This window comes from Galleria mellonella, unplaced genomic scaffold (genome assembly GCF_026898425.1).
Source record: "Galleria mellonella isolate WM207_F2 unplaced genomic scaffold, CSIRO_AGI_GalMel_v1 utg213, whole genome shotgun sequence".
Taxonomy (NCBI): Eukaryota; Metazoa; Arthropoda; class Insecta; order Lepidoptera; family Pyralidae; genus Galleria; species Galleria mellonella.
The window spans coordinates 1,351,434-1,366,679 of NW_026442039.1; the positions used below are offsets into that span (position 1 = coordinate 1,351,434).

Sequence of the window (15,246 nt, forward strand, 5' to 3'; positions counted from 1 at the left end):
TATGCAATTCAAATATTAATTAAAGATTCGTAATTACTAAATGTTTACAAACAAAATTTAAATATTTATTTTAAACAATTGTCCTTTTTAGTTAATAAAGAAATCACAAGATATTAATTATTTACAAAATAGGATATTTTTTTAAAATTAATTTGGTAGGAAGGACCAAATTAAACAACAAACAAGACAAAAATACAACCAAATTTTTTGTGACGATATTTTTATAATCACAAATGAAACCCATTAAAGTTCTATACTGTAGGTAAGATTATTATATATTTAAGTCACACTAGATTAAAATTGCATGTAGACGTATTTTATAATTCTTATAAATAATAAATTCTTAACACTTCCTTCCACAGGCTTCAGCGAAATTATTATGCAGATGGTCCTGAAAACATTCATTCTTACTTTAATATTAGGTATAAGAATTTTCTTAATCTATAAAAATGACATACCACAATGTTCCTTTACGTTAATCTCAACATTTTATAACAAAACCGCTTGGTTGACTCACACCTCATTATAAACCTTAATGAAATTTTGTAAATGTGTTTTATTATCCCAACTTCGAAGATAGTATAACAGAGAAAAAATTTACGTGACGTTAAGAGGAAAAATAACATTGGTCGGATCAGCTAGTATTAATCGAATATATTTTTATCTGTCCTTACGCAAAATCCTTATAAGATAGGCATAGAAAATAATATATATATATATAAATAATATATATATATATATATATATATATATATATATATATATATATATATATATATATATACACAATGGAATAGCAATCCCACCCTTACTACCGATGTATGATGATGTAAGTGGACTTGGATTACCGTGATAACTGACAATGAGGCCTGTTGGCGGCCTGAGGTGTAAGGAATTGTACACGATTGTACCTTTCTCAATGAACGATTCCCTCTCGCTTCTATAGGCATAATTGATAAAAAGGCAATAATACAAATAAATATTTTCACTGACCAGCATTGACGGAGAGGCAAGACGATCAAATAAAGACCGGGCAACGATCAAGGCAGCCAGCGACGCGGCAACAAGCGCCACGTGACCCACACTAGTGCGCCCACGCACGCCACGCGCGCCGTCACGCGAACCACGCGGGTCGACACCGACGGCGGCGGTACCCTGCCGCCACGCGACATATTTATATTATACTCTAATTAAACAAGCTGTACGATAAATGTATAGAAATACCACACAAACATCTTTACAAAGATTCATTAGCAAATAAAATTAAATAACTATTTCTTAACCTTGTAATATTTTACATATTTCCTTTTTATATAAACCAATATTATTATGCTATGTATGTAAATCCAATCTTTCATAACTAAATTTTATAACTAAACAAAGTGTCGCCATGGTATTATTTTAAATCTATCATAAATTCGTTTTACTTTAAAATTACATACTCATGAATATAATAATCAGAAGGAATCATAAAAATAAAAGAAACTTACTCTAACAGTGGTGATATGTCTTGAGGCGTAATCTTGCCCCAATGCTCCACTATGCCAGCAACATGACCGATACCCACAACGCCCACTATGCGACAAGGTTCTCTACCTGTTAAATATTTTATTAAAATTAATACCAGAGGTTTCCAAAGTTTAAGTAAAGTCATACTTTCTTTTTATTTTAAAAAATAAATTAACCACTTTCTAATATAAGTGAATGTAAAAATATTTTGATGATATGTAAAGCGGGAGGGATTCACGGTACTCCAAAGCACCGAGACGTACTCTTTGGGAACATCTGACCCCTGTAGTAATGACATGTGCAATGATGCAGTAAACAATGAAAATATGTTTTCAGCTCTCAATTAACCATGAACCTTATTAATTCATTTTAGTGAATGCCTCTTTAATTATAAACTCTACTAACGGGGTTGCAAAGCTGCAACTTGCAAGGAGTGACAAAGGTACATATCCCTCTCGACAACAAATACACGCTCGAGAGCCGGAAACTCTTGAGCCATCTCTTCCAACATATCCTCCAGCATCTTTTTCTGTTTACATTTCTCTACTTCTTCGGCACTGAAAAAAAAACATGAATAATTAATTCAAACTAAAAATGTAAAAATAAAAGAACTGATATAAAGAATATTTTTTTAAAAAGTACCAATAGTTCCAGCTATAATTGCATTCACTATTTACTAATTATTACATATAAATCACGATCCAGAAATAATAAATTTAAATTAAACCAATAATAAACAATTTTATGTCTTACTACAAGTATGTACCTCAGTAACTACTAGCGATATAACAAATGTTCTAAATATTTTATTAATACTTTGCTTTATAAAATTGGTCTCTAATAAGAAATAAAAACCTATAAAAAGGCGTTGAATACATCACACTCCAAATAATAACGTGTATTTCTATATATATGTGTATTTATATATGTGTATTAACACCTAATTTGAGGCACGAGCCTCAAATCAGGTGTTAATTCTAATAATATTAAAATTATATTTTATATCAAAAATTACTAGTACCGCATTCGAGTATTCTGACACTTCTCTATGGTTAACTGGGAGAGAATGCTTTTAGCATTAAGTCCGCCATGTACACATATTTGTACTAATGAATAAATAAATATATAAATAATAATAAACATCTAATTTAATTTATATATGAAATAATTTATAATGATGATTTATAAGTTAATTCTTACTAAAGTATCATATAAAAAAAAAGTAGTCGATCAAGATCAGTAATTAATTATAGACTTCTAAATAAAAATGAGCAAAACATAATTACCATACCTAATTGTCTGATTAGAGGTGAGCAAATGCCAAATGAATCGTATTGTCTGTCCCCAAGATAATGATGCTATCGCTCTATGAAGAGTGATATCTATTGCTCTGTCACCAAGTTGCACAATGCAGTTCGGAATTTTTTTGGCCTAAAACAAATCAAACGATTTATTCCATTATTAAATATAATACATCTAGTGTATGTCTGCCGGATCACTGAGCTGTTCAATCTTAATAGTCTCATAATGTTGTTTTAATTATGGAAGTACCCAACAATATAAAACAAAAATCTCAGACATGATCACACACAGACTTCTAATAATTACAAATTTACCATTTCATCACACAGCTGTCTACTATTCTAAGTTTATAAATGGAAATAAAATATTCCTTAGTATGGAATATGCAAAAATTTACAGTTCCTATAATAATAATAAATTAATTTTGGGCCACTTTTAAATAGGCATTTTAAAAATAACTAGCCAACTTCATGACCTCTATTAATTTCAGTAATAATAAAATTACAAAGCAATATGTAGCAAATACCTCAGCCATAGCGCGTCGAAATTCTCCACCTGGTGCCATACCCAACTCCCTAGTGATATGAGCGGACATATTTAGTAACAAAATATACATAAGGCCATTGAACACTCCATTTTGAGCCATTGTTGCCCTGCAATATAGTATTTAATAGAATAAATTATAAACATATCTCAATCTATCTACGAGGTTTGCTACTCAATAAGAACTAACTGTGTACATGATGCAGTGTGTTTAGATTAAACACTGCCAATTAATTAATAAAATTTTGCTTATATAAACATATACGTAGAAAATCGTAAATAAATTATATACACATTTATGTGGAGGCCAAATGAGTATGCCTACCCCAAATTTTAAATATATCAATGGTTGCATTCTTAATAAACAACAACTTGTGATCATTTAGTTCTATTAACCAGTCTTAAAAAAAGAACTTAAATTTAACAAAGAGTAAAATTATTGTAAACTGATTTGATGTTTATTTTTAAACTTAAAAAAGTTACCCTCTTGTAAAACCCACACAAATTTTGGACAAGAATGAAGTTGGTTATTCCTGGAAAACATAGTATTTTATCATTATTATTATTTCAGCTGTTAACTGTCTACTGCTGAGCATAAGCCTAAATCCTCCCCATAACAGGAGTTTTGCCCGTAGTCGCCATGCTTGGCATGCAGATTAACAACCGCAGTTAGGCTTTTAAAGATGTTTTTAGAAGGATGCTACTGCCCATCCCTCGCCCTCTTTTAGTCGTCTTTTACGACACCCATGGGAAAGAAAGGGGTGGCCCATTCTATGCCAGAGCACACATGACAAAAAGTTACTATACATAATGAAATACACTCTACTTAATAGAAAAAGTAATTTACCTTATTTTCTTTATATTTATATTCTTAGCTTCTCTTAGTATTACCTCCTCATCCAAGAGTAATATATTAGTCCTTTGTTGACACAATTCCACCATGACTATATGTGGGTTAACTTCCTGAATGACCTTTAAATAAATAAAAAAAAACATGGAAGTGGATGAAACAAGAAATGCATGTAAAGACAAAGACCTATAACTCAACACTCGACCTCTACACTCAACTTTCTTTACCTATCCTATAAGACTAATATAAAGATTAAATATGAAATAACTAAGAAATATTAAATAATGTGATTTTTACCTTTGATACATCATCCTGAGATTGCAAACTAAAATGAGCAGTGCCCACTACATAAACTTTCCCACCATCTGGGGCATCTAACACTGTCACTGTGTTTGGCAAACTATCATCCACAGGTAAATCTGGAATTTTTAAATAATCATACTTTTTTCATACAATATAACCTATATTTTAGACATTATTTTTAATTAATAATTTCAACAGTCATCAAATTACTTATAATATTATTAATCATCTAATCATACAAATGTAAATGTTTACATTCATCATTATAAAATCCATTAATAAATAAATATTACTTTGAATTTTATTTCAAGATTTCATTATCTTTCATAGGTGTTCTGTACCATGTTCTCTTCGTAACCTCATACAGTATCTTAAAGATGAAATTTAATATTTCTACTAACATATTATATCCTTACTTTTATATTTATTAATTAACATTTACCTTCTATGTTGCTTTCTAAATTAGAATTTGTAATCTGGTTTTCTGATGTACAGTCCTTCTTTTGATCTGGTGTTGAAGTAACAAACTTTGGCTTTTCTGAAGAATAATTATTATCAACTTAAGAACTTAAGTTATATTTAATTTGACACCTAATTACATTAGCTAATAAGTAAACAAAACATTAAAATTGTGTTTTAACTTATTTCTAATAAAAACATATCCTAATTCTATTAAAAAATCTTTAAAGAAATGAACCATATCTGAAAACCATATTTATTGTTCACATTTTATATTAAACATCATGTTCATATTAAACACCAATACAAGAAACTTGGACACCTATTGTATCATTTCTCAGTGCTGATTTTGAAACCTTATAAATACACTTACTCCATTCAGTTTACACTGAAGCAGCTTATTTTATAATACATAATTGGTCAGTGTATACATTACAAATTAACATTTTTAAAATGACGACACACTGCTAGGGAAGACCAAAGAACCCTTCCTAACATCTGAAGAATATATCTAGCATAGCAAATTTTTATGTAAATATATAGGACATGCATAAGCTATTGGATGACTGGTTGTTCCTTACTCTATGCTGATAACATCATTAATGACTACCTTTCCTACTGTGTTACCTACAAATTTACATTTAGTTTATCACATTTTATTGTATTTATAATACATCCACAACCATTCTATTAAAAATAACAATAACATCAATTAAAAGATTATTGCATTGCAAATTAATTGCAAATACCTGCTTTTCCTTCGCCCACACTTCCCACTGTGTTTATATGCGTATCTCCACTTCCATCTTCAGCCTTTAAAAACATCTGACATTCATTAAGAATGTCACACTTCAAACCTGGTGATTTCGACTTCATTAACAATGGATCTTCATCCATGTTCAGGTTTTTATTTCCTAAAGCAAGATCTGTTGTATTCATTGCAGTGAACAGGTAACACTTCTGGAATAAAAATTATGTATTTAATGATAGAAGACATTATGTCAACCCTTATATTACGTATGCAAAAAACAAGAGAAGTTAAATAAATATGCATAATAATAAACAAGTTTAGGATGTATTTTTATTAAAATAACTATAATAACATAATCTAATAGATTATCTATTTAAGTTAATAATATGTAATAAAAAATTTCTCAGTATATTACATTTTTTTTAATTACTAAATTTGATAAATATTTAATATGATGAATACAAAAAATAAACTATAAATATCTGTATCTACAAATCAGATGATTTAAACATTTTAGTGTAAGACTTTATAAATTACTGATTACTTTGATTTCTACTGTATAAAGTAATAACCAGCCCCTTTCATCCATATTCACTTCATATTTTAAGAGATTAGGGAACAAGAGACATTAGTATTAAATGAATTATATTAAAAGGCGAGGGGAACTCAACACTAAGCCATCTAGCTAGCGTGCTAAGTAGGCCAATCCTCTTCTCATAGAGTTTATACATAGCAGTGGACCTAAAGGACAGTTGTCGTAGGAGTCCATTATTCACAAGTATATTAATATTTATTTTAATACGTACGATACTTACTACTACGATCGTAAAATTGAGAAAATAAAGATATAGTTGCAGTGGCACATCAAGAAAAACAACGTTTTTATTGGAGCATCGATAACAGTAGACAAAATTTTTGTTGATTCGAAAAAAACAATAAATGTTATTTAAATTTCAAAATGAGTCCCTAAAATTTTATAATAAATCGCATTAAAACATTAAATAGATTATAAATTATAACAATGTTGATCAATGATGACAAGACGGACATTTGGATTCAGAGAGAGGAAAGAGGAGGAAATGACATTTTACTTCATCTTGGATTATAATATAGTCTTTCTAATCTGTGGAACAAACAATATACCGTAAAATGGGGTAAAAAGGAATGGGTATATAAATAGGGACGAAACCAGGAATGAGATTTGGGGTAGAAAAAATAAAAATTATTAATTTCATATATTACTATTAGGTGTTTTAGCCAATAGTACAAAATTTAATCTTTCATTCTTTCACATAAAACAATGTGAAGTTTTATAAATTGGCATCATTATTATTTTCTAAATGGGTCGTCGAAATTTAGTATTTTTTAGGTTTCTAAACTTATGATATACAGAGATTATACAAAATCAAATGTATGTTTATCAAGAGTACTCAAATATTTAAGCCTTTTTAGAGGTGCACTAATTCAGCCAAACGACGTTTGACTAAAACATATAATGATTTAGTCAAACGTCATACACCGATTAGATTCCATATTTTATACAAACGTATTAAATCCTTATATAATTATAAACCGTAAAACCTTATTTAATACATTTTGTAATTCCAAAACACGGAAAATCATACATTTGACAATTAAATTCTTTCACACGGTGTTATTAAATGCTTGATTCCATATAACTAAGTGAAATGTGAAAAAGTTTTATATATTTATTGTTAAATAAAGTTTATTTAACTATTATGTATATGTACAATATACTTTGACAACCTTATGCTTTTTTCCTGTTCGATCCGGTTGAGAAACGGATATATTTTATCAGTATGGTGCAGTTACAAAAAAAATATATGCGTTACTTCTACCCTGATTATTTATTGTTATGAAACAAATCTATAATTTTTTTTTTTGCAACTTAGAATATTATTTAATAAATATTATTTTATGGTAATAATGGTTACATAGATTAATTTTCTTATTTTCTCAGTATAAAAGTAATTTCGACTACATTTTATCTTGACATGTCAAGTTATCAAATTTTTTCCCAATATTTATAACAATTTTTATTCATTTATTTATTTTCATATCCATATTATCTATATATTTAGGAATGAAGTAGTTTAAATATTATAAGAAAATTATCAAAACTCGATTTTATTAAAATTTACTAATTCACTTTAACTGCTGCAATTTATTATATTTTAGAAAATGTTACTTTTATGTAGTATGTTTTCTACGTATTCCAAAGGCCTTAAAAGCACGTTATTGATTGGAAATTCAAGATATTTAAGTAAAGCTAAAGTAACTATTTTAGGGATTGAAACTTCTTGTGATGATACTGGTTGTGCTGTTGTTGATGATACTGGTAAAATATTAGGTGAATCTTTGTACTCTCAAAACGATATTCACATAAGGTATGGTGGTGTAAATCCACTTATTGCTTATGAACTTCATCGTAATAATATTGAATTGGCTGTTAATAAAGCAATACAATCATCTAATTTAAAAATAAGTAATATAGATGCAATTGCTGTAACTACAAAACCAGGTATGCTCATAAATCTGCAAGTTGGAGTAAAATATGCAAAATATCTTGCAAGAAAATTTCACAAGCCTTTAATACCTATTCATCATATGGAAGCTCATGCCTTAGTTACTAGAATGTATCAAACCATAGCATTTCCATTTATAGTTTTACTTATATCAGGAGGACACTGCCTTTTAGCTGTTGCTAAAGATGTTGACGAATTTCTTTTACTTGGAGAAGGATTAGATAATGCACCAGGTGAAATTATGGACAAAGTTGCTAGAAGATTAAAATTAAAAAATGTAACAGAATACTCATTAATGCCTGGAGGAAAAGCAATAGAGGTTGCAGCACGTAAAGCATTAAATCCTGAACAGTTTAAATTTCCGTTGCCTTTAGCAAGGTATCGAGATTGTAATTTTAGTTTCAGTGGACTAAAAGATTCAGTATTCCGTTCATTGACAAAGAAAGAATCTGAGCACGGCACAATTGGGGATGAGATTGTTCCAGAAGTGAATGATTTATGTGCAGCCTTTCAGCTTGCTGTTGCTGAACACATAGCACACAGAACAGAACGAGCTTTAATATTTTGTGAAAAAGAAGATCTTATAAGCAGTCACAATAGAACAATTATTGTATCTGGTGGTGTTGCATGTAATGATACCATATTTCAGTCTATTGAATTGATTGGTAAGAAAATGGGGTATAGAGTTTATAGGCCTCCATCTAGATTGTGTACAGATAATGGAGTAATGATAGCATGGAATGGGATAGAGAAATTTAGAAAACAAATTGATATATTTTCAGATATTGATCTTAGTGATGTAACTCCTATTGCACCTTTAGGTAAAAGCTTAGTAAATGAAGTGAAGGCTGCTCAGATACCAGTGAGGGTAACAAGATTAAAAAAACATGGATTTACATGAAAAAACATTGTACATTTCTTTAATACTGCTTATGAATTTGCTTTCTGAACACTCTGACATCTATTTATGTAAGAGAAAGAATCAGTAATTGTTTAAATATTCTAAGAAATTATTATAATAAGAAAAAATAATATAAACAGTTTCCAGATTTTACATAGTTTTAATTAATTAAATCTATTACATATAGATTACTCTTGATGATCATGCATGTTCACAAGAAGTTTCTCCTTTATTTAGGTGTAGTAGTCTGTAAATCTGAAAAAAAAAACTTGTTTAATGAATTTATTCAAAAATAATGAATAAGTTAGTAATGGCAATCGACACACAACATGGATGTAGAATATTATATTTTCAATCCTTATTTTATTATGAAACATTTTTCAAATATTTTTGTTGTAAATTTAGTTATGCAACTATAGTTAGATAGTAACTAAAAGCTTTTTAATGTTTATTATTAGGAGTTTCATAGGCATTCCCCAAATCATCATCTGCTGCATCTTCTAGCTAGAGGTATTTATTACTTTTTAAGTATATATTATGCTTGTTAAAATCCAAAAACACTAATATTAGTACTGCAAAATATAACATATTGCATATGTAGTATGTAACATTTTGCATAAACATTTATCTTCCCCATCAGTAATATAAAAATTAATTGTGGATATTTTTGAATTTGTTTACTTTATGTGTTATTATATATTATATATATATATATATACTTTGCCTTCATAAATTAAGGAAACTATGATTTAAAAATGGCAAAGATATTTTCAATATTACATCTATTGTTTATTTGTTAGAAACCATGCACTTGCTCACATAAAGTGACCAGACAATTGCACATAAAAATAACTATAGCTACCAATAAGATGTTAGTACTTGGCCGGTTTCTGAATAGATAATGAGAAGTTAATTTTGCAAGAATTATACCCTGTTTACAGAGAGATGAAACTTTATTGTGTAATATATAGGAAGTATGCCTGTTTATGGTAAGATGGCATGTATTAGCCCACTACAGAGTAGGTGTAATATACATGCAACCACATATAAAAAAAGCAGAAGAATCGCATCAAACTCAAACAATATATACATAGATCTGCATCTCTGTAAACAAGGCACTTTAAATGCCATATTTTTTCTAAAATACTAATCAAGCTGTACCCAAATATCATTTATGTGTATAAAAATGAACGTATCATGTTTATGGTATGATAAATACCATACATTTGAATTATCTAAACTATGTTATACATTATCAAATATGTATGATCATATCTAAATTATTATGCTAGAAAAGCATAATAGTAGTAAAATATTTATAATATATAAATATACTTTTAGAATCATCTAGTTATATCACTGTTTTACACTTGTAATTATGATCATATATATTTGATAGTATAATTACCCCTATTTTAAATCAGTAACCGGCCTGTTCTTACTTTTTTGTAACCTAACTTACTATATAATTTATTCCTTTTCATCTGAAAAAAAATTACAATAAGATTAATGAAGAATAATAACTATTAATATAGTTCAAAAACAAACCACATTCCAAATTTATATCTAAAATTAATTCTAGATAATAGAAATTCAGAATCAACACCATTAGGTATGTCAACAAATTCATTATATTGATATATTCAATAGAATGATGCTCAATAAAATTCATGAACACCATCCACCTTGTCACATTTTATCACAATTATCCCAATTAATCTACAATCATAGAAATACATATAATTCATACTAAAGCCTAAAAGAATTTTGTAAACTCATACATTTTTATATATTTATCTATAACTATAGGCATATTATTGGGGGAACCTCTGAATTTTTAGTGACCTCAAATATGAGTGGAGCTTTTAAGTAGTACAAAGACATATCTGAGAATACATAATGTGAGTTTTTAAAAGCCAGGAAAATAATTTCAAATAGACCAATGTCTATAACTTGTGCTCACATTATTTAGGATAAAAGATGTCTTTGTTAAAATAGATATGATTTATGGTAATCCACATTTGATTTTAATCCATTCAGCTGCTTTAACTTAATAAATATATAGACATGTTTTATATAATTAGTACTTCAGGGTATAATGAAATTTGGTTTTAGCCCGTGTAAGTGGGTGGTTTTGTAATGCATTTCAGTAAGTATCGTAATAGATTTGTTATAATCATCATAACAAACCATAAATATGTCTCTCCTATGGCTTATTTCAATGATTTCTTCTGTAAATTTTACATGGAGCTGTTACTTACTAGCTGGTCTGCCATTTGCCCACGGAGTTATACGGACGTGCGATTCATCTCTTCGTAGGGCTTCTGTACGTATTTGCGGTTTTAGTGATTTACGCAAAACCTTTGCGGCGATATTGGAGTAGTTTATGTAACTAGAAGAAAATAACCCTTTACATTATCTGATGTTAGGGAAAAATATTCATATAATCTAAGCACTTACTTGAGTCCAGCTTGTCTCCAGGCACTCATTTTGTATATTGAATCAGAATTATATTAAGTGAAAAAGAGTATTCTAAGGAAACAAGTAGCGAATCTGAAATTAAATTTAGAATGAATTACGATCTTGAATGTGACTATGACGTAACAACTGATAATTTGACATTTTGACCAAGAAAGTTTAATGCACAAACTTGAACTTTATGTGCAAACGTTAGAGTTTATTTTAATAAAAATTACAAGTTACTTACTGTATTCTTGGATGAGATAACATGTGCTCGTAGTATCTCTTTCACACAGATTGCCAGTGTACGAAAAAATAATTGCCACAGTAAATACTACAACAAGAATTGCCTAAAATATATACTATGTTTAAGATATTTATTTTCTTAAAGAAATACTATTCATTTACACGGGAAAATATTTTTTTTTTTACAAATATTCGTATATTACAAGTTATGGTAGAATATAAGTTAAACACTATGTTGCAAAGGGTACTAATATAAATAAAACAAACATACACAAATTGTAAATAAATAATAAAAAAAATAAAATGAATAATTATTAATAGTATATTTAATTATAGTTTTATAGTATTGAAATGAAACCAAACAATTTATTTAATTACATAAGAGGAAGATCAGCTTCAGTGTCAGAAACCCCAAAAAACTAGAAATGTCAACCTGGAACCAAAACAAGGAAAAATCTAGAACTAAATATAAACAAACATCTGAAAACCGCACCCCAAGCCGGCTAGTCACCGTGGGGGAAGACGACTACTACCCTCCAAGTATTCCACCTAAAACACCATTACACAACAAAAAAAATCCGAAAAAAGATAATATAACCATATACATTGCAACATATAATACCCTCTCATTACGCACCAATGAAAGCTTAGTGGAATTGATGTTAGCATTGGAAAAAATAAACTGGACAATAGTAGGAATGAGTGAAGTTAGACGATTGGGCGAAAGTATAGAGGACCACAAACAGTTTGTATTTTATTATAATGGAGACACACCAGGACAGTATGGAGTAGGATTTTTGATAAGTAAAGAACTAAAGGGATATATAGATGAATTCATTGGTATATCAGAACGTATTGCAATACTAAATTTAACTTTACCACACACCAATATGAAGTGGTCAATTATACAAGTTTACTCGCCAACAGAGCAATACAACAGTACAGAAATAGACTCCTTCTACTCCTTGCTTTCAAATGCAATACACAAATATACATATAAAAATTTAATCGTGATGGGAGATTTTAATGCCAGAATCGGAAATAGAAAAGGTGGGGAAGAACTGATATTGGGTCCTTATTGTTCAGGAAAACGAACTAGAAACGGCGAAAAACTAGTTGAACTGGCATATGAGAACAACTTAAAAATACTTAACAGTCTGTACAAAAACAGAGTAAATAATAGGTGGACATGGATATCCCCTGATGGTCGCTATAAAAACGAGATCGATTATATACTAACCAATAGGAGTAAAGACTTTGAGGACTGTAGGACCATAAAAACTCTTAACTTTAATAGTAATCACAGAATGGTAAGAGCAAAATTAAACCTAAAAATTAAGAAAGATAACAGACCCTTTAAAATTAAACAATCAAATCAAGTGGAATCAGTGAATCCAAAAGACTTAAACAATAGGTTAATAGATTTTATAGAAAACACAAAACAATTAAATACTCAGGACAGATACGATAAACTACAAGAAATCCTGAACAAAAGTATTGTAAATCGAAAAAATGATAAAATCCTTAAAATAAAATGGCTAACAGCTAAAACAAGAGAAATGATACAAACTAGAGCTAAATTACTAACTACAACTAATAAAACAAAAAAAGTCAGAAATGACATAACTGAGATTAGTAAAAAAATTAAGTTAAATATGAGGAAAGACCGACAAAATCACAGATTAAAGACAATGGAGGAATGCATTCAGAAGACTGGGGGCACAAAAAGAGCCACAAAACAATTGTTAGAAAAAAGGGATTGGATACCAAATATAGAAGGTGATAACTGTAAATCCGCAACCAAAAGATCAGATATACTTACAATAGCTACAAATTTTTTTCAAAACTTATATTCTACTAAGAGCTCTATTATGCAAACAGACTTGACAAAGCAAAAGGATGTTCCAGAGGTCTTGCTCATAGAAGTCGAAACAGTTATGAAATCTCTAAAGAAGGATAAAGCTCCAGGTCCTGACAATATCAGTAATGAATTTCTTATTAACAATAAAGATACTCTTACACCAATATTTACACATATGTTTAACGACATATTAAGAAGTGAGTCAATACCAACACAATGGACTATATCCACCATTATATTGTTGCACAAGAAAGGGGACAAAAGTAATATGAATAATTATAGACCCATAAGCCTTATGTCGAACATATATAAAATCTTTATTAAAGTTATTTTAAACCGCATAACCAAACTATTAGACGATAACCAACCAAGGGAGCAAGCAGGTTTCAGGAGTGGATATTCAACTTTAGACCATATCCATGTTGTCAAGCAACTTTTCGAACAAAGTAAAGAATACAATATCACCTTTTACTGCTGCTTTGTAGACTATAGTAAGGCTTTCGACACCCTCGAACATGAGGCAATTTGGTATGCACTTAAAAATCAGGGTATTGATATTAAATACATCAGAATATTGAAGAACATATATGGAAACAGTAAAGCAAAAGTAAAGCTAGAAAAAGAAGGAAAGGAATTCAAAATAGAAAGGGGAGTAAGGCAGGGTGACCCCATATCACCTAAACTTTTCACTGCAGTATTAGTAGAGATCTTTCGTCAACTAAATTGGGATGAGTATGGACTATTAATGAACGGGGAATACCTGTCACATCTGAGATTCGCCGACGATTTAATTTTATTTTCCCCAACAAGAGACAATCTACAAGTAATGCTTAATGAATTAGATAAAGAAAGCCGAAAAGTAGGTTTGGTTATGAACAAAGAAAAAACAAAAATTATGACAAATGGGAAAAAAGGGGAAACTATCTGCATCAACAACAAAAAAATTGAATATGTAGATGAGTATGTATATTTGGGTCAAATAATTTCACCAACAGACTTAACTACAAAGGAGATTGAAAAACGTATAGGAAATGCCTGGAAACGATTTTGGAGTCTAAAGGAAATACTTAAAAGCAACATGACAAACACAGCCTTAAAAGGTACACTATTTGAAACCTGTATTTTACCAGTTCTTACATATGGTTGCCAAACCTGGGCTCTTACCAAATCCCACTTTAAAAAACTACAAAATTGCCAGAATGCCATGGAAAGAAGTATGATGGGGATAAGATTATCAGACAGAATTAAAACTAGCACAATTAAAAAACACATAAAAACTAAAGATGTTACAGTCATAGTTAAAAAACTTAAATGGAAATGGGCAGGGCATACAATTAGAGGGAGAGATAAATGGAGTAAAAAGATAATGTTTTGGTACACGAAAGACAAAAAAAGGAGAAGAGGAAGACCACATAGAAGATGGGTAGATGACATTAGGGCTGAAGCAGGGGGTATTTGGACAAGAATTGCTAGCAATAGAGACCATTGGAGACAGTTGGAGGAGGCCTTTGCTAA

At 29.5% G+C, this 15,246-nt stretch overlaps 3 protein-coding genes across 5 annotated transcripts; 1 reads left to right on the forward strand and 2 right to left on the reverse strand.

Moving 5' to 3' along the window:
* Positions 1-68: 68 nt before the first annotated feature.
* On the reverse strand, positions 69-6,790 carry LOC113511609 (traB domain-containing protein-like). Of its 2 annotated transcripts, none has more exons than XM_026895263.3 (11): positions 6,533-6,790; positions 5,716-5,926; positions 4,950-5,045; positions 4,502-4,623; positions 4,202-4,326; positions 3,338-3,464; positions 2,801-2,940; positions 1,915-2,066; positions 1,491-1,596; positions 994-1,155; positions 69-391 (listed from the first exon to the last, which is right to left on the reverse strand). In XM_026895263.3, exons 2-10 carry the CDS (start codon positions 5,903-5,905, stop codon positions 1,041-1,043), a joined length of 1,173 nt encoding a protein of 390 aa, XP_026751064.1. In that variant the 5' UTR covers positions 5,906-5,926; positions 6,533-6,790; the 3' UTR covers positions 69-391; positions 994-1,040. The 2 variants fall into 2 exon arrangements, with proteins under 2 accessions (XP_026751064.1, XP_031769327.1); XM_031913467.2 differs by having other exon boundaries at positions 6,524-6,790.
* A 910-nt stretch (positions 6,791-7,700) lies between these two features.
* Positions 7,701-9,632, forward strand: LOC113511865 (tRNA N6-adenosine threonylcarbamoyltransferase, mitochondrial-like). Its single transcript, XM_026895589.3, has one exon. It carries the CDS (start codon positions 7,920-7,922, stop codon positions 9,162-9,164), a length of 1,245 nt encoding a protein of 414 aa, XP_026751390.2. The 5' UTR covers positions 7,701-7,919; the 3' UTR covers positions 9,165-9,632.
* On the reverse strand, positions 9,305-11,784 carry LOC113511610 (protein stunted-like). Of its 2 annotated transcripts, XM_026895265.3 has the most exons (4): positions 11,625-11,784; positions 11,426-11,556; positions 10,627-10,648; positions 9,305-9,419 (listed from the first exon to the last, which is right to left on the reverse strand). In XM_026895265.3, the coding sequence occupies exons 1-3, from the start codon at positions 11,651-11,653 to the stop codon at positions 10,635-10,637; spliced, it is 174 nt and encodes a 57-aa protein (XP_026751066.1). In that variant the 5' UTR covers positions 11,654-11,784; the 3' UTR covers positions 9,305-9,419; positions 10,627-10,634. The 2 variants fall into 2 exon arrangements, with proteins under 2 accessions (XP_026751066.1, XP_026751065.1); XM_026895264.3 differs by lacking the exon at positions 10,627-10,648.
* Between the last annotated feature and the right edge of the window lie 3,462 nt (positions 11,785-15,246).